The sequence below is a fragment of the Leuciscus leuciscus genome (genome assembly GCF_965113295.1).
Source record: "Leuciscus leuciscus genome assembly, chromosome: 3".
NCBI lineage: Eukaryota > Metazoa > Chordata > Actinopteri > Cypriniformes > Leuciscidae > Leuciscus > Leuciscus leuciscus.
In genome coordinates, this window is record NC_138727.1 from 12,842,715 (window position 1) to 12,870,710 (window position 27,996).

At 37.4% G+C, this 27,996-nt stretch overlaps 3 protein-coding genes and 1 long non-coding RNA gene across 15 annotated transcripts in view; 2 read left to right on the forward strand and 2 right to left on the reverse strand.

Moving 5' to 3' along the window:
• Window positions 1-11,875, forward strand: part of stim2a (tromal interaction molecule 2a) — a 25,063-nt gene extending 13,188 nt beyond the window's left edge. For 2 of the 4 annotated variants that reach the window (XM_082165752.1, XM_082165755.1), the window contains exons 11-13: window positions 1,827-2,010; window positions 2,671-7,479; window positions 9,473-11,875. In XM_082165752.1, the coding sequence (XP_082021878.1) occupies window positions 1,827-2,010; window positions 2,671-4,021 (1,535 nt within the window). In that variant the 3' untranslated portion in view covers window positions 4,022-7,479; window positions 9,473-11,875. The remainder of the gene's footprint in view (window positions 1-1,826; window positions 2,011-2,670; window positions 7,480-9,472) is intronic. The other 2 variants (XM_082165753.1, XM_082165754.1) reach the window with 2 other exon arrangements.
• Window positions 6,702-18,310, reverse strand: LOC309495877 (piggyBac transposable element-derived protein 4-like). Of its 5 annotated transcripts, XR_014204859.1 has the most exons (7): window positions 17,856-18,310; window positions 15,137-16,369; window positions 13,733-14,237; window positions 13,502-13,609; window positions 12,725-12,851; window positions 9,322-9,602; window positions 6,702-9,199 (listed from the first exon to the last, which is right to left on the reverse strand). XR_014204859.1 is itself a non-coding variant. In XM_082165801.1 (4 exons), exons 1-3 carry the CDS (start codon window positions 18,011-18,013, stop codon window positions 13,760-13,762), a joined length of 1,869 nt encoding a protein of 622 aa, XP_082021927.1. In that variant the 5' UTR covers window positions 18,014-18,310; the 3' UTR covers window positions 13,229-13,609; window positions 13,733-13,759. The 5 variants fall into 5 exon arrangements, 1 of the variants encoding a protein (XP_082021927.1); XR_014204858.1 differs by lacking the exon at window positions 12,725-12,851; XR_014204861.1 differs by having other exon boundaries at window positions 13,502-14,237.
• LOC309495912 lies at window positions 17,929-19,193 on the forward strand. Its single transcript, XR_014204868.1, has 2 exons — window positions 17,929-18,071; window positions 18,327-19,193. It is a non-coding gene; the product is annotated as an uncharacterized lncRNA (long non-coding RNA).
• Window positions 19,194-19,511: 318 nt separating this feature from the next.
• Window positions 19,512-27,820, reverse strand: LOC309495875 (piggyBac transposable element-derived protein 4-like). Of its 5 annotated transcripts, none has more exons than XM_082165797.1 (4): window positions 27,493-27,820; window positions 22,901-23,085; window positions 20,187-21,419; window positions 19,512-20,046 (listed from the first exon to the last, which is right to left on the reverse strand). In XM_082165797.1, the coding sequence occupies exons 1-4, from the start codon at window positions 27,766-27,768 to the stop codon at window positions 19,821-19,823; spliced, it is 1,920 nt and encodes a 639-aa protein (XP_082021923.1). In that variant the 5' UTR covers window positions 27,769-27,820; the 3' UTR covers window positions 19,512-19,820. The 5 variants fall into 5 exon arrangements, with proteins under 5 accessions (XP_082021923.1, XP_082021922.1, XP_082021921.1 ...); XM_082165796.1 differs by having other exon boundaries at window positions 22,901-23,088; window positions 27,493-27,819; XM_082165795.1 differs by lacking the exon at window positions 27,493-27,820 and adding an exon at window positions 24,397-25,445.
• Window positions 27,821-27,996: the final 176 nt, after the last annotated feature.

The window sequence follows — 27,996 nt, forward strand, 5'->3', positions numbered from 1 at the left end:
GGTGGAATGAGCTGCCAACATCTTTTGAGACCATCACATCCTTCAAGAAGCAACTGAAGATACATCTCTTTTACAAGCAGTAAAAGGGATAGTTCAGCCAAAAATCACTCACCCTCATGTCGTTTCAAAACCATAAGACTTTTGTTCATCTTCGAAACAAAAATTAAGGTAATTTCAATAATTATTTTTATTAAATTTGATCTTTAGATTCAAAAGAGTGATAAAGCCGTTGTAGAACTTATCCAAATGAATCAAGTGGTTTAATCCAAGTCTTCTGAAGAGGTAATTGACACACACATAGAGTGCTTCAAATATGGTAAACGGAAGCTGAAACATGCTTGCTTGACACGGCAGAGCAAATCTTTCTCGGTTCTCACTCATCATGCAGGCACATTTGAGTTTCTGTTTACCATATTTTTTGGATGGGCCTGGACTGGCAATGGAGGTACAGAAATCTCTCGTTTCATTAAAAATATTTTCATTTATGTTTCAAAGATGAGAAAAGATTAGACAAAAGTCTTCTGAGTTTGCATTGACATGAGAATGAGTAACTGATGATACAATTTAAATGTTTGTGTGAACTATCCCACATCTCACACACACACACACACACACACACACACACACACACACACACACACACACACACACACACACACACACACACACACACACACACACACACACACACACACACACACACACACACACACACTTTAATTACTTTATTTTTCTACAAGATTTACAAATAAGGATGTCCCTAAAGGATGGTTTTTGGAGATTTTGTCAGGTTTTGGTCACTTCTGGGTACAAATTTGTCCCCAAAATATAGTTAAGTAGGTACAGACACACAGACACAGACACAGAATTTTTCTTTGCATTTCACCTCTGGTCTAGATTTTTTTCTAGTTTAGCTTTCTAATAAACCTGCCATTGTATTTGGACACTATGAATATTGTTGGCTGTGACAAATTGCTTTTGCACCTCTATTGTAACTGGCTTTGGGTAAATGTAAGTGTTATTAATTAATTGTAAAATGTTATTAATTCCCCTTAGTTTATTTACAGATAAAATTGAGCTGACAGAAATTGTATGTTAACTCTTGTTTGTTATGCTTCAAAAGTTCTGTTCATGTTATAAAATGTTACAAATAAACATTAAAGCACATTATTTTGTGAGGAAGGACATTTTTAACAATTTTATTGTAACCTTTAAATAATGTTCTAATAGTGACAAGAAAACTGGCCATATGAACGTTTTTAGAATATCACAAATAAACGTTCAGACGGTATAACGTATAAACGTTCAGAACGTATAAGGTTAGGAGAATATAGTGCTGACATTATTGTAATAACAAATAAGACATTTGAACCTTTTTAGAATATTACAAATAAATGTTCAGAGAACTTTATATTTTGAGTACAAATAAGGTTAGGAGAATGTTGTACTAACTACATTGGAACCTTTAAATAACATTCTAATAACTGTCTACTTTTATAGTCTCATTGTGTTAATACTTGCAAACTACTTTAACTCAAACTTTCCAACTTGTAGATTTTAGATTGATTAAAAGAGAAACATATGACGGCTATGATGTCATTTGTTTATAGCCTAACTATAGCTTTTTACTTCTGCTGATTGTTAATTCAAAATTCATAAAAGTTGTATTCATTTATGAAGATTATCTTGATTAACAAAATGTGTAGTAGGGACATTTTATGCATGGTATTGAAAAAAACAAACAGTTTACAACACATATAAGTAATTTCAGTAAGTGTTAGATTTTTTGAAACAGGCATTAATTATTCACATGTTATACTTTTCAGTCACAGTTTCACCTCTGAAATGTTCTCCACGGTCTCTGGTTCGCTCTCGCCGATCTGGGCATATTGGGCCATCACCGGTCATCGTATCACCTGACCCAGACCTCCTGATTCCCATTCGAACTCCACTACGCCGATATGTAGATGAGGAAGAAGAACACATCAAATTCTCCACGCTTGTAAAACAGTATGTCAGCCTGGATTCTTGTCTTTTGTTTTTGCATTGTATAGATATAAGCAGCTCAAAGATACTTAAAAATATTAGTAACACATTGCAATAAGCTTCAATTCATTAACTTTGGCTAATTCATTAAGGTACCGTGAACTAACAATGCAAAACAAATGTTAAAGAATGTTTTGCTCTAGGTTAATGTTAATTAACCATAATGCATTCATGTTAATTTATACAATGTTAAAAATCATGTAGTATTTAAAAGTTTGGGGTTTGAAAGATTTTTGTTTTTGAAAGAAGGCTCTTATTCTCACCAAGGCTGCATTTGAATAAAATACAGTAAACTGTAATATTGTAAAATATTATTACAATTTAAAATAACAGTTTTGATAAAATGTAATTTATTCCTGTGATGGCAAAGCTGAATATTCAGCATTACCCCAGTCTTCAGTGTCACATGATCCATCAGAAATCATTTTAATTTGCTGATTTGGCGCTCAAGAAGCATTTCTTATTAACAATGTTGACAACAGTTGTGCTGTAATTTTTTTTCAGGATTCTTTATTGCATGAGGAAGTTTAAGAAGCATTTAAAAGTATTTACTGTCACCTTATAAATGATGACAAAATGTAATTTTTTTGGAGGACATTTGCTAAGTGTCCCTCTCTCTGACAGGGAGTCCATGGACACATCCTCAGAGTCTACAGAGTCAATAGGGTCATCCATTAGCAGAATGTACAGCAGCCTTGATGTCCCCTCTCGGAGAAAATACATTTTCTCTGATAAAATGCCCCGAAAGATCTCTTTGGATGAACAAGAGGACAGTCCCTCACGCAAGTTCTCACAGGACGAGATGGATGAGTCTTTGATGGTGAACACCTCAAGGAAAGTATCGCGAGAGGAATTGGACATCAATACTCTGTCAAGAAAGACATCTATAGAGGAATTAGAGGCCTCCATGGACACTCCTAGACAATTGACTAGAGGAGAAACTGAAGCTAGTTTTGATTCAAGGAAATTACCCCGGGAACTGCCTTTAGATTCCACAATGAGGTACTATTCAACAGAAAAGATGTCCCCATCAGCGATCAGCATGGACAGTCAAAGACAGCGATCACTCAGAGACAGAAAAGATCATATGGACAGCATTTCTAGAGTTCCAAAATCAGAGCTTGATTTAGAGACCACAAGTGGAACTAGATATTCAGATGCCTTAACGAACACTTCCATTAAACACAAAGAAAACCTGGACTTTCCACCCAACATCCAGCGAGGAAGAATAATTAGGGAAAATTCCTTTGATGCCACTTTTGATAGTTCAGTGGAAAGCTCAAAAAAATGTAAGATGTTAGGCAAGACCGATTTATCCAAAGACATCCTTTCACGAATAATGCCGCAAGATGAATATGACGTGTCCATGGATTTCGAAAGACTACATGTAAGAGACATTGCCATGGACACTGCTTCAAGGAACATGATAAGAGATGAGTTTGAGAGAAGCAAGTCCTTTAAAGAGAACAGGGATATCCGCATGGGAATTCCCTCAAAAAAACTCTCTCGAGATGAGCAAGAGTTTGTGATGGATACACAACGGATACAGCGCAAGTTAGATGGCTCTGTGGAAACTCACATTGGTAAAATACAGAGAGAGACTGTGGGTCTATCTGTGGAGTCTCCAAGGCGCAAGATATCACAGGAGGAATTTGTGGTTACAAACCCAGGACAGTTTGGTCCACCTGACCTCACCGCGAGCTCCTCTATGCTCTGGAAACCAGATTCGCTTAGCACGCTAGTGTACGACGGCATTCTAGAAAAGTCATACGAGAACCCTCTCGAGGCTAGTTCTTGCGATCTCAGTCACGCAACTTCGATGTCTAGCTCTTCTCAAAGCCTTCTGGGAAATGAAGGTCAATCGGCAAATTCGTCTTCTTTGGAATCTGGGCGTAAAGACAAGGGCAAGAAGTCTTCTAAGCTCAAGAATTTGTTCAAGAAGAAAAAGGATAAGGAGAAAGATAAAGACTCGTAAATGTCAACCGCAAGTAGGAATTTAGACACTTTTAAAAGGCCAGAGGTTCTTCTAAATCTGCCTTAGAAACTATAACATAAGCAAATGCTGAATGGAGTGGCCTTGGATTTTCTTGCAAAAGGTTTTTCCTAGATTTGGCATGCAGGAAGAAATTGAATCTTAGCATTTTTAATGGACCCTCAGCTAAATGGATACACTCTTGTGAAACAAAGGAGCAGAATTGCACTTTTCCAGCTTGGATTCAGTGATACTATATTACAGAAGCTGTGTGAATGAGATATTAATTGAACATTTTTCTTTCTTTCTTCATGCGGTTGTGTTCATCATTTGAAATAACTTGCAATGACATGGAGGTGCATAATTCTTGCTCTGATGAACTGGTGAGACTTTTGCATACAGATCATTGTAGCATTGAAGAGACATTCGCAACACGGTTAACTTAATTCTTATTTATTTGATACACTTGTTTGCACAAAAATTCAGGAAAAAAATTAAGGCAGACAACAGAAGACAAAACAAACCCAAATAATTACTAAAGGTTAATATACTGTATTTACTACAGGATGAGCCTATTATTAATCGACGTGTGTGCCAATGTGTTGTATTTAATACCAATGACGCTTTAACTATTTAATACAGACATACTTAATCCAATTTGGAGTTCGGTATCAAATAGAATTGTATTCGATTTTAAAATATTTTTCCTAGTTCTCATCACTCAAGTTAAAAAGTTGCATTTTGTTGAAGGAGGGTGATATTTGTATTCATATTTGTTGTCAAACACTGACAGTTCTTTTCCAGACTTCACTGACACTTTTGACCTTGGCCGTACACAGATTTTATGACCTATGTAAGTATTTACATTTTTCTTAAGTTTCGTCTCATTTTAATGGAAACTTTTTTACGCCACAGAATAAAAAATAAAAACGGTAATTGCGACTTTTCATATCACAATTCGGACTTTTTTTTCCTCACAATTTTGAGTTTACATCTTGCATAATTGTGAGAATTGTGGGATATAAAGTCACAATTGCGAGTTATAAAGTCCGAATTGTGAGATATAAAGTCGCAATTGCGAGAAAAAAAGTCTGAATCGCGAGTTTAGCCTATTTCTCACAATTGTGAGTTTATATCTCGCAATTCGGACTTTATAACACGCAATTGCGAGTTTATACAGTATCTCACAATTCTCAGAATTGCCAGATGTAAACTCGCAATTGTGAGATAAAAAGTCGCAATTATCTTTTAAAATGTTTATTCTGTGGCGGAACCAAGCTTTCATAGATTTGACTTTCAAATATTTCAAATATATGTGGGATCCTGTCCTTTTTCATTCTATATGTTGTTGTGCAAATATAAAGTATAAACCACATTTAAAATGAAAGTAAATCAAAATGTACATTTCAGCAGTCAGGAGTGTACAGATATTTATAAACAGTCATAAATTACCCGACTTCTACAATAAACGCTTCAGAAGCTAAATTGGTGTCTGGATTTGCCCAAATATGCATGATTCATTACAGCAAATGCATGTGAATAGATTAGACAATGAATATTACTGAACAATTAGATCTGAAACAATAGAAAATAAACAAGATATTCACAAAGACACATGTAGGCCTATTTTTGTTTCCAAAGATGTTAATATGGTCTAATTTGGGTGTGAAATTTGACAACATCTACATTTTAAATGCGTTTCTTTAGTTGTCTAATGACTGCTGTATTGTTTTGAATGAGAAACCACTTAAGTAGCATTGATTTTTTTTTTTTTTTTTTTTTTAAGTATCATGAACCTTTACCTAAATGTCATGTATACAAAAACAACCTATGGTTTGTTTGTTTATATATTGGTCAGATGATTCTGACTAATCTAGTTCTCTAGTCTCGGTCACATTGATCTTCAGTGTGATTTAAACTCGTAAGCCGTGTCTCATATCAAAGGTTGCGTTTGTCGGTCGCATATGCATAAAGGCTGCCTCATTTCAGTAAAGTAACCATTACATTCCAAAGTCAGAAGGAAATTACAACAATTTGCACTTCACAAGGAATAACAATCAGTTTTATAATGGTTACTTCTCTGAAATAGCACTATAGTCAGAAGTCTTCTGCTTTTCTCTAATTTTAGAAATGTTTGATGCTATATCAAATAGGGGGTTTCCAGTATGTTTTGATGATTTAGTACTGTTCACAGGTGGAAACAGGAAAACCATAACCTTTAGATGATCATATTATACCAGTGACTGCATTTATTTGTTTAGATGACAAACCGGAAAGGAAAAATGTGTGGTTAGATGCTGTCGGGGGAAAAATGACATCTTATCAGGCTTTGTCACAGCAATACACGTCACAAGCAAATACAGTATATTCTTATAAAATACACACACAACATATTTAGAGGCATTTACAAACCAAAAACAAACATGACTTTTTTGAAGAAAGAGGTATGAATAAAGTACACAGGGTGTTAGATGTGACTTATGTAACAGGATGTGACTATTGGTTTCCTGTTATGGCCTGCTTGAATGTGATACCTCTGATTTTCTTCTAGGCTTTTATAATGACAGTTAAACCGCAACATTTTGTCGCCAGTTATATCATCAATTCAATTCACCGGTTAGACATGAACTGTATGGCACGATTGATCTGTGATGTGCTGAAAATAACACCACATACTTGGTAAAAATGGTAAACATGAACACTTTATATCAGAATGATGGTGCACTTTGACAATTTTACAATATCAAACATTCTTTGAGTTTACAACCAGATTAGAAACATAACGTATGCTATAATTCAAATATTAATGAACTTGATAAAACCCTCAATCCAAAAGAAAAAGTCCCCAACCTCAACATGTATGAAGGCTTTTTAGAAGAAATCCCTCCCATCACAGTCAGCCAGGCTACATCCGCATTGAAGACCCTCGTTCTAATCTTATCAGTCACTGAGATGGAGCAAGCAAGAGTTACAGTCATATTTGTGTGTAAGTCCATTTGAGTGTTTTTTGATATGTTATTTTGCACTCTTTATAATGTAATACTGATTTGATCGATAATCTTTTATTCGTATATGTGCTTTTGCAGATGTTTTGATGTGTGAACACCAGAGAGTGTTTGGGACAGAAGTGGACATGAGAGTTAAAGCAGGAGACAACATCACTCTCTATTGTGACTGTGTCATGACTCTTGGTTCACACATTATTTGGTTGAGAAACTGCTCACATGAGCATCAACCATCTCTGATAATAGACTCTTCAAAATTGTTCCAGGGGACGTTTTCACGTTTCATTTTTGTGCCAAACAGCTCCTGTAACTCCTATGATCTACATATAGAGAATGTCAGTGTGTCTGATGAGGGAATGTATTACTGTGCAAAAGATGAAAGAAAAGTAAACAATGTACATGGTGTAGGCTCACAATACCAGTATGGAAACAGAAGAATTCATCTATCTGTCTTGGGTAAGAAAATATTTCTACTTTTATGGTAATATCAATTTTGGTAAACTTTGCCGAAACTGTAGGCCATATTTTTCTATACCTGTCAAATTGTTATGCTGATAATATCATTTGTAATGAACATTTTTGCATGGAATTGGAAACATGCAAAACAGAAGAAATATCACTTAAAATCACTCTTGAAAATCTCTATATGTCAATGCATTAAAAAAACATCAAGCAGCATCTGCAAATATATATATATATAATCTTACAAATCAGCAGAAATTGAAACAACAACAATGTAAAATATATCACAGATAACCAAAAATGTGGATTAAATATTTTACATCAAAATTCAATAAGCAACGAACATTTGGTTATTTTGAATTTCCTTTTCAAATGGGTTAACTTTCTGTAACTGTAATCTATGTTTTCCACATAATATACTTTATTTTTTCAAATTAATTAAGAATGATAGTTTCCCATTTGCTCCTGAATGATTTGGACCATACACAGCGACTAAATGAATTATATTAATTTAATTTTAAAAAAGATTCGCTTTTCACCACACAGAGGAATGGATTATCTGGATTTGGTTTCAAATCAAAAGACACATTTCACAGAACAGTTAAAGGGATAGTTCACCCAAAAATGAAAATTCTGTTATCATTTACTCACCCTCAAGTTGTTCCAAACCTCTATGAATTTCTTTCTTCTGCTGAACACAAAAGAAGATATTTTGAAGAATGTCAGTAACCAAACAGTTGACTTCCATAGTGTTTCCGTCCCATACTATGGAAGTCAATAGAGACCATAAACTGTTTGGTTTAACCATATTCTTCAAAATATCTTCTTTTGTGTTCAGCAGAAGAAAGAAATTCATACAGGTCTGGAGGAAACTTGAGGGTGAGTAAATGATAACAGAATTTTCATTTTTGGGTGAACTATCCATTTATTGCAAGGTGGATTACACAGGAACAAACAAATTTTTTTTTTTTGCTTTATGTGGCAAAATCTAAATTATCTGGTTTCATCCAAGTAAAAAAATAATTTAATTGACTATATCAACTGGTAATTAATGATGTTCGATTCTTGGACGAATCATTCTTTTTAGCGGGTAACCGGTCGAGTCGGTTCACAGCCAATAAGCTTGTCCAGTCCATTTATTGAACCAATGAACTGGTTTAAATCAAACCTACAGGCTGAGTTACAAAGTCAGCTTTTCGGTCATGTTTCCAGACTTAAAAAGAACTCTGACAGTTATAATCAGCTCATTTGGTTCTTTTTGAGTCGGTTCTTTTATTATTCGTTAATTCTGAACCGGTTCTTTGGTACAATAACCCGTCTGGATATGCTTATTGGCTCATTTGGTGCTGCGCAAGGAGTGTGCGTGCTACTTCGGATGGCGTCTTGCATCATCAACCCTGAACTAAAATTTTATTTAGTTTGATTCTTTGAACCGAATGTCACCACTGCCAATAGATACAAAAACATTGCCGTGAGCGTGTAAGATATGCTGCTGCATGAAGAGACAGATCTAGGCAGGTGGAGCTGGGGGACGTGGAGGGTTTCATAGGAACTCTGTTAACACGCTTGCAGGACTAGCTTACAGCAAACAATGAACCAGACTATTTAAATGTTGAGCGAGCAATCTCATTGGCTGCAGGATCAGCAGAGGCCAATCAGCTTGTGCCATGTGGTAATGGTGTGATTGCTTGCAGATGCAATCAGCATGACTGAACTAGTTATTCATGGGTTTCATCAGGTCCCTTTCCACAGGTGTATAAAATCAAGCACCAAGATTATGAATGCAGACTGCATTGTGCTTGATTAATACACCTGTGGAAAGGGACCTGATGAAACCCATGAATACAAGATCAATGAATGTCAATTTCAACACAGAACAAAGTGTCAACACCCTTTAAAATATATAATAATATTATTTAAGTATATGTGTGTTCAAAAATGTGCAGGTGATGACTTTGGCAGTTACTTTTGCTTTCATTTCATTTAGAGTCAAAGTCTTCACCCACTAAGACGTTCAACATCACCTCCACATTTCCTGTATCAGACCCCTGCTGGACGCTACTGTTCAGTCTGTGTCCTGTGTGTGTTCTTCTCTTCTCCATCAGTGTGTACTGCCTCTGTCAGAGGAAAACCACAGGTGATCATTCACTCCTGAACCCATTTCCTTCACCAGAGCTATGTTTGATTTTTCTGATGTCACAATATTTGCTTTGAATCATCAGTGTTACAAAATGGACCATGTATAATATTACAATTAGTTATGCAAACATGCATAAAATGCCTTTGGCTCTCCAGCTGAGTTTTGAGCTTTGTGAACAATGAAATGTATTTTAAATGTCATGCTGATTATATTTTTTCTCTTATTTTAATATTTTGTAGTTTCTGCAGCAACACAGACTGAGAATAGCTTTTTTGAGGTACTGCATTACTTGTGCACATCCTGACAACCCATATATCAAACATTTCTCATTTTGAATAAATTAAATCTCTTCATCTACAATTTGTATTTTGTATATTAAATGTTGTTGATATTTTCCAGCGAGAAGATGAAGTTTGTTACGCATCATTGAACACGCTGTCCCTGCTGAAGAAAAAGAGATCGCAGAGTTCAGACTTTAGTACTTACACCGAAGTCAGAACCGAAAGATCATAAACTACCAAACAGGATTCTGTTGTACTCCTCAAAGATGCAATACAAAGTCTTGCTATTTACTTTCATATAACAGGCATTATTCAGGGCTATTGCAAATTGAAAGTGTTTTGGTTACCTGTTGTTATTATTATTTGACGTGCTTCTGTCTGCTGTTGTATGTACAGTTCAATATGAGAGCCAATCCTGACTGTGCAAATGTAGCCATCTTGTGTGCACAGTCATTTTACTTTAGGGAGGGTAAAGTAATGATCAGAATGTACTCGGGATTTGTTTGTTTTTTACATGAAACAATTCTGTAATCATGATTATTGTTCAAATTAATATTCATATTGTTTTGATGCGCTGTCTACTGTTTGAGCTTGCTTGTTTTTACAATGGATGAAAAGAGTGCCATTACAAACCATTTGGTCTTCAAACTAAATAAGTCACGCTGGTTAGTGAAAAGGAAAATATATGCAAAGGAAAAAGATCATGCACATGCTGTCTCCTCTCTCACACAGAAACGCATAGACCTGCATGTTGTCATTCTTAATTTTGATGACAATGATTTTATTAAAATATTTTTTTCATGCTCAGTCATGCCACCCTGTAGCCCAAGACTGGTTGCCCACTGAAGCTTAGCAGGGTTGAGTCTGGTCAGTACCTGGATGGGAGACCTCCTGGGAAAACTCATGTCTGTGTGGTTCCTAATGCCCCAGTAAAGTGACGGGGACACTATACTGTAAAAAGCAAGGACCTGACTGTCTGTGGTCATTAAAACAAGTAATAATTAAAAAAACTCTGGCAGACAAGCACTAAAATGTCAAAAACGATTCTGCCTTTTATGTTTAAACTGTCGGACAATGATGGAGAGACTCAAGAAGAAGAAGTGACAACGTAGAATGCAACAGGACGTTTCTGAATGGTTAGTTGATGAATTTATGTTGAAGTTAAATATCTTCAATTAGCATATTCTTTCATGATAATCTATAAAATCACTGGTGTGGGAACTGTTGTAAGATGCCTACTGTAAGGCTGGTGCCAGTCTGTCTGATCGACCCCTCGATGAAACAAAAGGCCCTCCTGAGAATTAACACTTGAACTATCTCCTGCATATGTAACAGGAACTTCCGAGACGCAGCACACAGGGCAGTTCACACTTCACACACACCATCTCCCATTCATCCCCCTCCTCCTCCTCACCTGAAATACACTGAAAACCTATGCAATGTTAAGTATGTACAAGAAGTATCTATGCATGTTTGATATCATTTAAAGTGTCTCAGTGCGCCTGGTAAAATGGTCTTATTCTCCAGACCATAATGAAAAGCTTAAAGAAGTTATAAAATATGAGAAAAGTGATGTGTCCCTTAAAGGTGTTTCCCTCCCCAGATCCTCCATTCAGACTACACCTTCTGTATGTAAAACAAGAACCCATTCAAATACAAATTCTGATCTCATAGTGTGAATCCCTCAATAGGGAACCAAAATCTAATTATAATGTCAGACACCACCATTTGGTAAGAATATTGAATGATCTGGGTATATAAGGAAAAGGTGCAGAAAAGTTCGGGGAGTCTGTAGGTTGACTTCCCACACAACCGCTGTGTGTAATTTTCGTTGCCAGGTAATAATTTCTACAAATTCTTCGATTCCTGAATTGTTATGTTACGATTAATTCATGATTTTATTCTTGCGAATTGGATTTTGAATTATTGCTTCATTACCTGGTCAATAAATTGTAAACGTTTGATTTTATCCTGACTGACTCTGAGATTGTTTTTCCCAAATAGATTATTGGATTCGTATAGTCCCACAAGGTTATGCCAGATTAGCGACGGCTGATATCTGACATCATTGCACGTGTACTTGAATGTGGAGACGAGATATTTCCGTTTAGAGCAGCGAAGGCTGGTTGGTCAATCTAAATCGTGGTGCGTCTATACCTCTGTTCTTGGTTTAATGTTGCTTTAGATAATGTACGTGAACAATCACGGGCTTGGCTAATCCAAAGCTATTGAAGAGAAGTAAAGTTGATCTACTGACGTCTTTAATGGTGGCCAAAACCTCTACTAAAGTAAAACGATTGAATTAAGAGCCACGGGGGGCATTCAAGGGGGTTATAAAGAGTATCTCTGATGGTGTAATCTACGGCAAATCTTAGATATATAACCAATTTTACCTCTAATTGATGATCAGAACTGGCGAAGATTGCGTATCGAGACCTGCGAAGGCCAGGTCCTCAGAGTGATATAGTTTCCTAAATCTGAGCGGGTAAAATATTATTAAAGAGTCGGAAAGAATAATCAAACATTCGTTCATGTTTTAATGATGCCCAGATATCATTAAAACCTTTTCATTTATGGAGTCTGATGAAATAATGAGAAAATAAATATAAGAATTGTTCCATTTAATCTTGTTGTGCTGCGTAAAAGGAAAGACAGTGCGTAAAAGGAAAGACAAAGACCTTCCCTGTTGATCGATTGCCCTCATTGGTTCGATCCAGCCGGGCCTTACACTACAGAGTGACATGCTATTGCACTTGTGTTACATACTGTATTATTACATGTGAAAATACGGATGTGACAGCTTGAGCTGCAGACTCACAAATGTGCTCGACTACAACAACTCTTCCTCTTCTCAACATGGACTGCGTGTTCCCGGGGACGGGGTTGCTGATGTCACTAACCCGGGAGGAATGTCATGTAGTCCCTACCAGCCGTTTGTTGTAGTCCTTAAAGTTTTAAGAAAAGGAAGATATTTGCTTTTAAAGAAATCATTTGAGCATTGTAGCTTTGCAGATGTTGTTCATGTTCAGACAGCAACATTACACACTAACTAAAGCTAGAAAAGTGAAATCATAATCAACCACCCCTTTAAATTTGTAATCCCACAGGGGTCATACAAATATGCAATTTAACAAATGTGAAAACTGGTGGGACAAATAATCTGTACTCGTTAAATGTTGTTGATTGTTCTCCCTCAATCTATTATTGAGATTCACACTGCCCTAAATAATAATAATAAAAAAGAAATAAATGATATGAGAGTCACACAGTAGTGATGCATAGGCTACAATATTATATTTAGCATAAAGAGAAACATTTTAAATAAATAAATAAATACTTTTATTCAGCAAGGACGCATTAAAATGTTACAAATTATACAAGTAAATGCTAGTCTTTTTCATTTTTCAAAAGAACGAAGAAAGAATAAAGCAGCACAACCATTTATCAACACTAATAATGTTTCTTGCTGAAAATGTAGCTTTAAAACCGTAAAATTAAATTTTTAAATATATTAAAATAGAAAAAATATGTAAAAATATGGCACAATATTACCGTTTTTGAAACACCTTTCATATGCATCAAAAATCTTACTGACCCCAAACTTTTGAATGGTAGTGCCTCCTGACATATCACGACACATTTATGTCCTCCATGGACGGTTCCACTTATTATGTAGCAAAAGTAGACGAGTTTGCAGTACTGACTGTAAAAGTAGATAAAAAAAAAATACTACCCATATTTACTTCAATTTTAGAACAAAGGAGTTTTATTTAAATTTTCAAGTGAGCATCATGAAAAAAAGTAGGAGAAACGATCATTTACATACCTTTAAAATGAACATTGAATCAATAAATCAAACACCTTGTTCATGCCAGCAATTAAAGCAGTCACGCTTGGGTTGAAAGCACAATGGCACGTCGCAAGTCGCACACATGATTGGAGTTTTCTGGTGGCAGAGCCTGCACTTACGTCTACCAGTAGTACTGTCCGACATGAAGTACTTGGGATTGTGGGATCCTTCAGTAACTGATGATTCAGGAGAAGCTGAGGAAGTCGCAGGAGAAGACGACGAGGAAGAAGTTGGTGCAGAGCCAGACCTGTCCTCATCATCATCCATTTCAGTTAGCTCTAAAACAAGCTTCTCTAAGAATGCCTTTCGTGTCAGTGCTTTTTGTTTTTTTATCTTTGCCACCAGTTCATACAAAATGAATGCATTCTCCACGGCGATGTCCAAAAGGTGATAAAAAATACACTGATACCACTTTTTTGGTTTATGTAGCACTCTGTAATGCCCAGTAACGAAACTGGATGGATCCAGTGTTCCCACGTTCCTGGGTGGAGAGAAAAAAGCTACTATTTTAAACTCAAAAGATAACCATTTCTGTGAATAAATGCACATGCACAATAAAACGACACAAATGGCCGTTAACACAAACCTAGCTGAGCAAACTCTTGAGTTTCAGAGTAGGTTAAAGTAGACAAAACCAAACAAATTCAAGCCGGTTTAGGTTCACAACTCTCATTATAAACATTCTGTGTTTGATCTAAAGTTTATAATTAACTCTAAAGCACTTGAAAGTGTGACATCTTCACCTCACCAATCACACTAAATACTGAGAGCATCAGTTTGGATGACTTATGAGAGAGTCGGCACAATTCACTTTTCTACAGAAGATTAAGAGATCAGTATGAAAAATATCATGAATTTAAACGCATTTACAAAGCATAAAAAAAGCTTGAGAAGTTTGAGAAGGTATCTGAAAGAATATATTAATTAATAATACTCTACAATTGCAAGTGAATCAACTGAGTATATTTAATTTATTTAGAATTACAAAGAGCTTAAACAAAGAAATACATTCAGCGATTTAAGCTTTAAGATTGTATTTAGGCTATATGTATGTATTTATATTAATTGAAATTAAAAGTTGGATATTAATTGTCAAAATATAATTGCCTATCTGTGGTTATGCATTAAATATATAATATATAAAATAAACATAATAAATAATAAGGACATTTCTTTCATTCTGAACTGCTTTCATTTGCAGATGTGTCACTTCGCTCACAGCTGATTTGCCCAGGTTAAGTTTGCGATCTCCAACCCAGAATAAAACCTGCTCTGGAGCAGTTCAGCTGTGTAGAGTTTGCTTAAACTAAACTTACCTGGGTAGCCTCTGATACCGACTTCAAGAAATAGGCAAAGGAACATCACTGAAATTCTACTAACCTGTTGTAGTCCAACACCGCAGCTGGAATGGGGACCTGCACAAGGGTCTGATATGCGTCCCCCTTCACCTTCCTCTGCACAGTATCACCTTCATAGGCTTTATGGAAGGTGGAGCACATCTGCACTTCTTTTGAGTCTTTCCACTCAACAAACAGCAGCTCGTCATCCCTAATCCAACGCATGGTGCCGCGCGGAGCGTTCCGTCTCAGTCTGTTCACAGAATTTTTTGGGAAACCTTTCCTGGTCGGCAAAACAGGGCCACAAGCCCAGACCTTTTTACCTAGAAGGTTCCTGAAGAGTATGGGGCTGGTGTAAAATCTGTCTACGAACAGTTTGTACCCAGAGCCCAACATATTTTCATCCACCAATGCCATAACGGACTCATAACTCAAGCCCTCGCTCTGTGAAGAACATGACTTCCCCTCGTAAATAAAGAAGTCCCACGTATAGCCAGAGGTGCAGTCTGTCAGTGCAAAGAGTTTGTATCCTCTATCTGCAGATTGGTTTTCGATGCGTCGTTTGAGTCCAGTTCTAGGCTGTGCTGCTACTATTCTTTCATCAATGGTGATGTTCTGAAAGGGATGAAAAAATGTCTTGCAAGCCTCCCTAATGACTTGATATAGAGGTATGATTTTACCCAACCGTTCATAGGCTGCTGTTCCCTTCTTCGAGTCATTTTTCTCATCCTCCTTGGTATTACTGAAATGAAGAGCATTGGCGATTGTCACAAATTTTTGATAAGACATGACTTGAGCAGGAAAGGATGGACTGAAGTACTGTGATTCATTCCAATATTCTGTCAGCAAAGAGCACTTCATGAGAAATGTGTAAATGACCAGTGCTATGTACGACTTCAAGTCTTTCAGAGAAATGTTGAGCCAACGATCACCCACATCTTTGCACTTGGTCCCATAGTCATTTGTGTGCCCTACAATAGATTGCATCATTGTCCTTGGAAACAACAGTTGAAAAAACTGCAGAGGACTTTTAAACCCATTTGGTAAAGTCTGTGGTCCAGGTTCTTGGAGAGGAGTGAATTTCAGCTGAAGCGGTTCAACATCTGCTTCATCTGAGCTTTGCCACCTTTCTGTTGATACAGCAGAGAAACCATCACTCTCCCTGCCATCCTTATCAACAGTAGATGATGTGAAGGACAGACGGGATCTCTGTCTCTGCTGTAGGTTTTCCTCTAAATCACAGTCCTCCTCTGCTGTGTAAATGTCACATGAAGGCCTATTATATGATACAAGAGGAAAAACAAAACAGGATTAGCAATGTACTTTACAATTCTGTTGACTATAGGCATGTTTTACACCAACACATTGATTTTTGCATTTGATTTATCTGATTTATCATAAAAATTCACTCTCTGACAGCAGGTACCGCTTATAGAAAAGCAGATACTCAGCGGTTACCCCACCCCGTTCACTTCAAACAGCCCTTCAGGTTTTTTTATTGGCTTCAAACAAGGACAAGAGTTTGTTCTGGATTCTTTCTTTGCTATTCATTGTCGCTTAGCAAAACAGTCGCGAGCGCCAGAGTCGTTAATTTTATGTCACCCCCCCCAGTGCCTCTAGGCATGTGACTAAAATCGTATTGGTTGGTTAATTTTCTTTACAGTGCGATGGAAAAGTAGTCTGGCATGCCAGACCCACATCAAGATTTTGGGTCTGGGAACTCACCATTGGCAGGGCTCAATCTGAGGGGCGGGATAAATAGTTGTCTTTCAAATTCTCTCTGCACGCAATAGGATAGCGCTACAACCAACCAGAGTGTTTTCCCACCAGCAGATCTAGTTGATAGATTAAACTTTTGCCGTATCTGGTCGGCAAAACTACGAACACATCTTCCTTTTTTAAGAATGACTTAAGTCTTCTTCCGTTCTATGTTCTTTTCTCTATGTTCTTTTCTCAAAGAAAAGCTTTTTCCAGCTCGAAAGCCAACGGAGAGTTGCTAGACTACCCTGGCTGCAAAATAAAATTTGCTGCCGCTAGGGTGCGTCAAGATTTCTAGGCTAATGGAAAAGTGCTAAGAACACTTCTCCGTAAAAAATCTGTTGCATTGATGGCATGATGCAAATGTTCATGTCAGTCTGAAAAGATGCATTAACAGCCGTTCAGTCAAAATACCATTTTAATCGCACCAAATAGTAATCTGTTAATAGGCCCTTAAGACTTGTTTATATGTAATAACCCAACATTTTTATTTATTTATTATTTAGTCAAATGTATAACTATGTCTTACTGTGTAGAGTAAAGGGATTGTACCTCTTCACAAGACTAGGATTGAACCGCTTGCTTCATATGGATTTGTTTAATAATGCCTTCATGACATTTTTTAATTTTGAATGACATGAGGGTGAGTAAATTCTGATGACATATCAAAAACTAATCCCATTGCGAATTGTGGCAGAAGGCCCAGTGTGGCATGTTGTTTCTGCCGTTATATATTTTTTAAACATGCTCTAGTCTAATATCTATAGCTATTATGACTATGGCTTTTATGACTATAGAAATTGGATTATTTACTATGGATCTACAATGTTTCATACATTACATATGCTGTTACTACTAGAACAAGCTAATATCAAATTTTTGTAAAGGATGATGTCCATACAATTAGATTTATTTGCATCAAGCATAATATTGACCCCACATCATAAATATAATCGATAAAATACATTTAAAAAAATATAAAGTAAATGTGTAGAAAAACTCACCGATCTAAAACAGGGTCAAGGCCATCCATAAACATTTCCTCTGCTGTGCTGTCCACACTGCTGGCCACACTGTCCCGGTCACAAATATCAGTGTCTTCATCACTACTTTCTGAACTGTCCTGCTCCACACCATTCTCAGTACTTTTCTTTGGATCCATCGTACTGAAGATCAGTCCTTGCGGATGTTTGCTGCTGAATAATCAGTGGCCAGTGTATGTGTGTTAGGTAAACAAACAAACCACAAGACATTAATGTCTATGCACCGCATAGTTGGCATTGTTGACTACGGACAAACTCATGCCCCAGTCTGTCAGTGTCTTTAAACGAACGAGACGCGCGCTTACAGTAAAGCTTAACCTTAAAGCCTGTATGTAATCTAAAAGCACCACAAACAACAAAACAAAAACAAAACAATACAATACACAACCGTTTCGAATATCAGCAATAAAACTGACATAACTCACTTGCTAGGGTAAGAGGGATATCAGCAGTTCTCCGCGCGAGAGTCCCAGGAAGTGGCGTGATGAGTGAAAGGAAGTATTTCCCGCGAATCGGTAAAGCCGATTGTGTATGACAGGAACATTCCAAGACGTAAGCTCCGCCCATTTGCTCTGCAGAGAGCAGCTTCTCAAACATTGGTCATTCATTTCACTTAATAATTTTACAAATACTTTGTTTTTTTATTTTGAAAACGTAAATAAAATGTTTCCCATTTGACTGCATTTATGCCTATTATGTGATACAATTATTTCCTTCATGTTCATGTTGTAACAAATACTAGCTACTTAAAGACACTGAGTATAGGCATTCAATGTCAAATATACTTTGTTAGTAAGCTAATAAGACATATATATATATATATATATAACACACACAATATTAATTCATGTCTCATTTACACTTAATGTTGTCACATCTTCCTGGTTAAACAAACATTTCATAAAATAGAGAAAGCAAATACAATTCTATTTTGTATTTTACAACCATGTAATACAATTTATATTAATTAAAACCAAGTATAAATTTTTTTTTTTTTTTTTTGCATGTCAAAGTAAATACATTATTCTTATTAATTTAGCTATCTATTTATCATAAATGCCCTATTGGTTATATACTGAGAAATGCACGTTTTACTCAAGGCTTTGTATTTGGCTTTCATATTGAATTTCGTATGATTACAGTATATTTTACATTAAATAGGCCTACGTCACATGCTGTCTTTAAGTAGTATTATTTGTAACATGAGCATGAAGGAAATAATACGATCACATACAATCAAATGAGAAACACTATACAACCTGTTACACATTTATTAATATAGTTTTAAAATAAAAAATAGTTGTCTTGTTGTAACATATATCATTGAATTAACAACAAAACTATTGTTTTTGTATGCTTTAACATTAACAGTGATTAATAGGCTAGATTGCTTATTTTACATCATGAAATCTTAGGCATGTATAACCAGGAAAGTGACTTTATTAAAAGTATTGTTGTTAAATATTGTAGATATTGATCCGATCCAAATCCATGTGGAAATAGGGATCCATCATATTTATCGCAACTCCGCCCTGTGGCTGCAGGTGTGAAACTGCTGGTCATGCGGTTCTGCTGTTGTTTTTCAGACAGTTAATAATATTATACATAAAACATACATAAAATTTAGATAATTTAATACGATTCAAAACATTTATTCCAGTTTACAATTTTTGTACAATAACGACCCTTACTATGGTAACATTCACTGAAGCCATAAATCAGAAGCCTTGTTTTTCATGCCAATCATTGAAACAGTCCCTCTCAGGCTGAAAGCACATCATCACAAGAGTTGTCTGGTTGCAGAGCCTGCACTTCCTTCTACCCGTGTTGTCTGGTCTGATGTGATGTTCCTTGGCTTGTGGAAAGAAGAGGGAACCACTGAGGAGGAACTGCTAAAGAGGAAGCTGAGGAAACTGGTGCCAAATCCTAAGGACCAATTTCTGTAAGCTCTAAAATAAGCGTCTCCAAGAATGCCTTTCGAGTCAAAGGCTTCATGTTCTTTCTCTTAGCCATTAGTTCCTGCATGATGAATGCATTCTCTACAGTGATGTCCAAAAAGTGAAAAAACACACATTGATACCACTTCTTCGGTTTATGTAGAGCTCTGTAATGTCCAGTAATGCAATTAGATAGATCCACTGCATCCATGTTCCTATGTGGAAATATAAAATACATATTTCAAACTTTAAACAGTTAAATAGAGTAAATTATGGAAGCTTATTACTCACAATTGCAAGTTTATACAGTTTAATAAGAAGAAGAAGAAGAAGAAGAAGAATACATTTGACTTACTTCTTGTAGTCCAGCACCGCAGCTGGAATGGGGACCTGCACATGGGTCGGTTGAGCGTCACCCTTCATCTTCCTCTGCACAGTATCACCTTCATAGGCTTTATGGAAGGTGGAGCACATCTGCACTTCCTTTGAGTCTTTCCACTCAACAAACAGCAGCTCGTCATTCCTAATCCAACGCATGGTGCCGCGCGGAGCGTTCCTTGACAGTCTGTTTACAGTTGTTTTTGGGAAACCTGCCCTGTTTGCCCATACAGGGCCACAAGCCCAGACCTTTTTACACAAGAGGTCACTGAAGAGTGTGGGGCTGGTGTAAAATTTGTCTACGAACAGTTTGTACCCAGAGCCCAACATATTTTCATCCACCAATGCCATAACGGACTCATAACTCAAGCCCTCGCTCTGTGAAGAACATGACTTCCCCTCGTAAATAAAGAAGTCCCACGTATAGCCAGAGGTGCAGTCTGTCAGTGCAAAGAGTTTGTACCCCATGTTTGGAGATTCGTTTTTCATGCATCGCTTGAGTCCAGTTGTAGCCTGTGATGTCACCATTCTTTCAACAATGGTGATGCTCTGAAAAGGATGAAAAAACGTCTTGCAAGCCTCCCTAATGACTTGATACAGGGGTTGAATTTTACCCAGCCGTTCAAAGGCTGCTGTTCCCCTCCTAATGCGGTTCTTCTCATCCTCCCTGCTGTCGCTTAGATGAAGAGCTTTAGAGATTGACCGAAATTTCTGGTAAGACATGACTTTTGCAGGAAAGGACAGACTGAAGTGCTGAGAAACACTCCAATAGTCAGTCAGCGAAGAGCACTTGAACATACCCATGTAAATGACCAGAGCGATGTACGACTTCAAGTCCTTTTGACAAATATTTTCCCACACTTTGCCCTTTCTCTCTTGGCACTTGGCTCCATAGTCATTTGTGTGCCCTACAATGGTCTGCAACATTGTTTTTGAAAACAACAGTTGAAAAAATTGCAAAGGATTGCTGCACCAACTCGGTAAAAACTTTGGCCCAGGTTCTTGGAGAGGAAAGAAATCCAGCTGAAGTGGTTCAACATCTGCTTCATCTGAGCTGTGCCACCTTTCTGTTGATACAGTAGAGAAACCATCATTTTCACTCTCCCTGCCACCTCCATCAACAGTGGAAGACAGACGGAATCTCTTTCTCTGCTGTAGGCTGTCCTCTGATTCACAGTCCTCCTCTGGGGGGTAAATGTCACATGAAGGCCTATTGCATGATACAACAAAAAAAAAAAAGAGAATTAGCAATGTACTTCACAACTCTGTTGACTAAAGGCCAGTTCACACCAACACAAATATTTGGTTTGATTTTTGTTTTCAATTTGACTTTTCACACCAATGTGTAAAAACTGGAAGAAAGGATGAATGAACATGCAAATTCTCACTTCAGAAATAAAGAGCTTTTTGATGAAATCTGAGTGAGTTCTGTCTCTCCATTGACAGCTACTCAACTACCACTTTGACGCTTCAAAAAGTTCAAACAATCACTTTATATGATGAACAGATTCAATTTAGGCTTTTATTCACATATAAACTTTAATTAGCAAACAAACAAAAGCTCAACCGAACCTGCTTGATGGTTCCAACAAACATTGATTGGTTGGAAAGATAGGTTCTTGCAGAAGCTCAAACGTGCTGCATAACACGAGAATGAACCTCATGGTTCACTTTCAAGAGCAGTAACTTCTACATTGCATCAGCTGACACTGCGGGATCTCCTCCCTTCTCTACTTTTGTTGAAATCTTATAGGCTAATGCCAGCTTGGAGCAGCTGGCCAATTGTCACAAAGTATGCAAATACTGACAGGCCCGTGGGCAGTATAAAATGCATGGGCGCGAATATTGCATCAGAATCTCTTACTTCATGCTGCCATCGTGGAAGCTGCACCGGAGGACTAGCAACCTTTTTCTCCAAGCATCCGATGGCTTCACTTTGCCAGATTTGTGCGGGCCCCCTCGACCCGCCGACAACCATGAGTTCTGCATCGCCTGCCTGGGCCTCGCCCACGCCGGGACAGCCTTCAAAACTGACTCCATTTGCGTTCATTGCGCCAACCTGCCGATACGCACTTTGAGAGCCAGAAGGGAACTGGCTCGAGCGACAACGGGGACAAGACCCACTGCCACCAGCAAGCCGGTGGGCCCTCCCCCCGCCTGGAAGCGATGATGATGACAAGACCTGGGGCCGTCGTCACCGCGCTCGCCTGTCCTTTATATGGATGCGATCTTTCGCCCCTCTTCCTCTTCTTCACTGGGCATGGACCTCAGCCTGCCGTCCAAGCCGTGTAGATTCATGGTCCACCTGGCTGACAAGGCCTACGCATCTGCAGGCGAAGCAGCATCTGCTCTTCAATCCATGGCTATACTGCAGGTGTTCCAGGTATGTTGAACATTCGCCAGTTCCTGCCTCCTCCTTCCCTGAACTTTGCTACATTGGTGCCGAAATCGGGGAGGAAGGATTCTGTCTCATCCTTCCGTCTCCATCGACACATCCCGCCGCCTCCTTCTCAGAACTAGGAACTTTGCTACAGGATTATTTACTATGAATATACAATTTTCCATCAAACCCCCACACTTACTGTTATGATAGCAAAGCACATTTGAAATAAGTAAAAAAAAAAAAAAAAAACACATCATAAGTGCTAAAATATATTAAAAACTATCAAGAAAATGTGTAGAAAAACTCACCGATCTAAAACAGAGTCAAGGCCATCCATAAACATTTCCTCTGCTGTGCTGTCCACACTGCTGGCCACACTGTCCCGGTCACAACTATCTTCATCACTACTTCCTGAACTGTCCTTCACACCCTTCTTAGTACTTTTCTTTGGAGCCAGCGGAGAGTACTGAAGATCAATCCGTGCGGATTTTTGCTGCTGAATATTAGGGGAATAAACTGATTCAGTGGCTAGCAATAGTATCCAGCTGCAGAACCAGCAGTTTCAGACCAGCAGCCACAGGATGGAAATGAGGGGTGGGGCTTATATACTTAATAGAGTAGCATTACCCATACATGTGAAAATAGCTCATATTTTTGTAAAAGAAAATTACAAGGATTTTAACCAGATCGATATCTGCAATATTTAACAACAATACTTAAAAAAAAGTCACTTTTTATGTTAATACATGCATAAAATATGTACAATGAGCTATATTTTTTTAAGGTAGTGCAACACTATTAACTGTATAAGCTGCACCCCTCACTTCCGTTCTGGTGTCCCTGGTGAAAAAATAATATGCTAAGTATATTTGCAGTCAGGTCCACGAGCCGGGACTCGAACTTGGGTCTCCCGAAACACAATGACGCTACATTATGGTTAATGACGCACACTTTGTTCACTTCAATGTGATTTCATGACATTTCATGAAAATCTGCTTTAAACAGTAGTGACAATAAAAAATTAAATAAAAATCTTTTTCATTTAGTAAATGTTTTTCATTAAATAAAACGATGTTCTTGGTACAATTTATGGTTGATTTTCAGTTTTCTGTAATGTCTATTCAATGTATACATGAATAAAACTATTTTTTTTAAAGAATAATAAAAAAAGACATACATTTATAGTCTGTAAAGACCTTTTTTATAGTTTTATTGTTACTGGCTAAATATTATGATTTTCAAGTTTTGAACGATTTCATGTTTTATTAATATTAATAAAGGCAGACACATTAAAGGGTCATGAAACCCCCCTCTTTCAGCTCAATTCTAGCTCACAATCTTTTTGAAAAATGCAACTTAATTGGGCGTGGATGGCTGTGAGAAGCTGGGAAAGTTAAAGTATAATGAAATTCACTGACACCTTATTTTTGTCCTTTCAAAAGTAACTGAATACATATATTAGCCTACTACAGTAATCGTTATTGCATTTAAAACATTAATGTACATGTATAATAATAATGTAATTATAAAATATTTATTTGTTTATATACACACTTTAAATGCATATCTAAAAATAATTAATCTTCCACAAAAAAATAAAACCGTTCCATACATAGCCTAGATCTACGCGCCCCCTGAACCCCCATAATAAAGATGGACAGTCAGTGGCACAGACATTTGCACGAATTAAGCATACGTTCCGTACAATTGAGGTATTATCGAAGTATCTACATTTTAACAACGAGTGCTTATTTAACAAAAGGCAAGTAAAACGGTCAGGGTTACATTTTAGACACACACACACCTCTGAAGGTATAGAAAAGTCCTCGGGACTTGGTACCGCATCACTCGCAAGTCGCAACCTGCATTTGTGAACAATGCCGAAGTCCACCATTCTCCAGTTCTCGAAGCTCTCTCGAGAAAAATGGTTGCTACACACACATAGTTTAGATGGGTCCGTGGTTGATGGCCAACCAACCGCCCGCAGCCAGAGTCTAGCCCTGGCAGCATCGCGGGGAAAGATATGCAACGCACTGGAACTTTTGCACCACGAAAACAAACACTTGCGTCCCATGATTGCCTCTCTCATTTACTACGCGATATCACAGACATGTCAGTCATTGGAAAGAGCCACGTGGTGTCATGAATAATTAAGAAACAGTGTCTTCTCATTGGATAAGAACACTCAGTCTCATGAAAAATTATGAGACACCGATGAGTCATCAAAGTACTCTACTATGGAAAGCGAACGGGGACAATTCTCTTTAAACGAAACGCGTGAAATTTGACCGTGTCAACACCAAGCGGCAACCTCCCTCCTGTCTCTCTCTTGAAACCAACACGGAAGTGAATTAAACGCCAATTCATCAACTGGCCACTTGAGGCTGGCTGCAAAAGTGAGTCAAATCTGCATCTCCCCATGTTGAAATTCCCAACTTCAAAGCATAAAAAAAACATGTTTACAGCCTGGAGCAAAACGTGGTTTTGGTCTATACAGCTAATTTTGCCATTCATGACAACTGTGAGGGGGTGATTTTTTTTTTTATAACTGATCTGTTTAAATTATATTAAGCCTTACATTTCTGCATAATTAAGGGTGTCCACTTTTGAGTGACAGGTGGAGTCCCGCTGCTGTGGTCATTAGTCAATGATAATAAGCCTGCCCTCTTAATAAGATTCACAAGCTGAAGTGTAGTAAAATACATGAAGACTGTTTTTTTTATAGGCTTTATAGACAGACAGATTGAGAGTGAAGGACCAGCACCACATCCTCTTCTACCACTATTTGAAGAATTCATCTTCCAGAATCTGACAGTAAGTTTTGGGAGTTCATTCAAAACGGACTTCAGGGTAGAAGATGGACTAAAAATAATCTCCCAAAATTTATTAAAACGTATTCTGGAAGATGAATTCTTCAAATAGTGGTATATGAGGATGTGGTGCTGGTCTTTCAAGAGTCACTCTCAATCTGTCTGTCTATATATAAAGCCTATAAAATTTTTTTTTTTAAAAGTCTTCATGTATTTTACTACACTTCAGCTTGTGATTCTTATTAAGAGGGGGTACATTTTAGGATTCTTTACCTAACCGAAGTCTCTGAGATCCTGACACCTTGCACTTCTGGAGACTCCAGGTAGGTTGCAGTTCTGGAAAACGGTGGCGCTGAAGACTAAAGGGTTCCTGATGGTTTCACACTTAATTCTTCACCTTAATTCTTCATTCTTTTAAAGTTAACATGTCTTTTCTTCTCCACCGGTTTTTGTCTGACCCTGCTGACCTAATGAGTATTTCACTGTTCAATGGTCATGCCTTAACTGCAATTTCTAGTATTGCATTAGTATTGAATTCTTCTCATGGGCATTTCCTAATTTTTTACTTTTCAGTCTGAGTTAAATCTCTTTTTTTGGCTTATTTTATCTGTAAAAGAAAAAGTGCCTAATAATCATGCAATAATCAGGCGTTTTTCATTTCCAGCCTTCATGAACAATTATATATCACTTATAAATGATTAAATGCTAAATGAATTGTAGTTATTATGATTAATGTGGTTTGGAATTGGTAAAATGTGCCTGGAAAAAAAAATATATCAGAAAATCAACGTGCCTAATAATTCTGCATGCACTGTAATGTACTAATTTCACTATAGCACTGCAGCATCCAAGACGATGTTTACTGTAAACAACACAGACACAGAACAGCAAACAAACTATAGGGTCATAGCAGAACTCATGTCTCCATTTGTGTTTAAAATAGTTACAGTTTTTAGACTTTATCAACAGTTTATTTATTTTTTTAAGTTTTAAAAAATTGATTTAATCACCACTTGTGATTCACAAAGTGAAAATTAATTTTAATAAGTTTGTTTCTATCCAGTTGGCTATTGGCTTTTACCGATAAAACAGACACTTTACTCTTGTTCTGAGGACATAGTTTAACCTGATAACTTATTTGACTTTTGTTTACTCAACAGCTCTGACAAAAACAATATGATAATAAAAGGTTTTGGGTTGAACACCAAATTACAAAAACATTACTATGTGAAAGTGAATAAAGTTGTGGGTGTGTGTGTGTGTGTTTTCAGTTATAAATATATGCTGTGCAAGTTATACTTTTGAAAATGATAACTTAAAACAAACATTTAATAACCCATACAGATAAACTATAAAAAGGTGTACTTGTGGTAAATGTACAAGGATGCCCACAGAAAGCGAGAACATGCTGCAATTGACCCAAGGTAAACTTGTAAAACTATGAACTGTAGGGACTGCAGCATCTTTGAGGAGTAGCAGCTAGCTTCTTTGAAAATCGGCATTGAACTGTTCCTGATTGACGAAGCAGTCACTTGTGAACTGTGCAGAACAGACGGTAAAGGTCGAACTGACTGCTGTGGTATTTCTGAATAAATAAACATTAGCCACTGTTCTCTTATATTATATTGTACACCTGTGCAATGATGTAGCCTAGTTTCCTGACGGTGGGCAGAGCTCGGGGTGGTGACAGAAGTTCTGACATCACAAAATACGGAAGTCACAACGGCTCGTGAAAAGGCACAGCTACTTTATGCAGGCTGTATGCATTTGTCTGTGGATTGACTGTTTTAAAACTTTTATGGTAGTTTCATAGCCCCTAGACCTCTGTTATCACGAAAAAAGCCAGAAAATGTCAGTTTTTGACAATATGGGACCTTTAAAAGAGCACAGGCTGTAGGACAGCGTTAAAACTCAAACATCCGATCCTGTTTCGTAACCATGGCAAATTCACTTAAAACAGAACTTTAGGGTGTTTCTGTAATAGAGCCCCAACGTAGCCTATCATACAAGTGCTACGAACAAATGGGCAAACAAGGTATTTTACGTTTGAACAGTCAATAACACTTCAACAAATAATCAAACATGCTTACAAGTTTTGATGAAGAGGCGCCAGACTGTCTGACCAAAGTGGGAACCGCTCCATTTTTCAGGAGTAGCCTTTGTGTATAGCCAGCGTTGTATTCTCCCAGGTTTAGGAAGCTGTCCTTTGTAAAATGCGCAGCACACAAGCGAACCTTTGGGCTGTAGCGCTCAGGAACAGTGTTATAAATAAATTGTAACCATTGATTCCTAATTCCTTCCGTCTTCGGAAGGCCAAACAAATGGGTTTTGTTTTCGCATCGGAACTCACAGCGTCCCCACGACATGATGCAAACACTCCAGTTCACGGACTGACTGAAGCAGCCTGCCAGTGCCACTGCCAAGCCTCCTTTCTGCGCATATGCATTTGGGTCCTTTCAAGCTGTGACGTATACGTTTGCGGAAGTGATATATTTTTTTTATTTAATTCTTATAAGTTAAGTTAATGGTTGAACATCAACAGAAAGGCAGTAATAACTAAAATATGTACATTTAAAGAGAGAGAGAGAGAGAGA

Coding starts and splice junctions, on each gene's coding strand:
- LOC309495877 (XM_082165801.1), bottom strand. CDS start 18,013: ATGGATCCAAAGAAAAGTACTGAGAATGGTGTGGAGCAGGACAGTTCA. Junction 16,370..17,855: donor CTTGACCCTGTTTTAGATCG/GTGAGTTTTTCT, acceptor ATCATATAATAG/GCCTTCATGTGACATTTACA. Junction 14,238..15,136: donor GCGGTGTTGGACTACAACAG/GTTAGTAGAATT, acceptor CTCTCCACCCAG/GAACGTGGGAACACTGGATC.
- LOC309495875 (XM_082165794.1), bottom strand. CDS start 24,681: ATGAGAGAGGCAATCATGGGACGCAAGTGTTTGTTTTCGTGGTGCAAA. Junction 23,089..24,396: donor ACTTTTCTATACCTTCAGAG/GTGTGTGTGTGT, acceptor CCTAATATTCAG/CAGCAAAAATCCGCACGGAT. Junction 20,047..20,186: donor GCGGTGCTGGACTACAAGAA/GTAAGTCAAATG, acceptor ATTTCCACATAG/GAACATGGATGCAGTGGATC.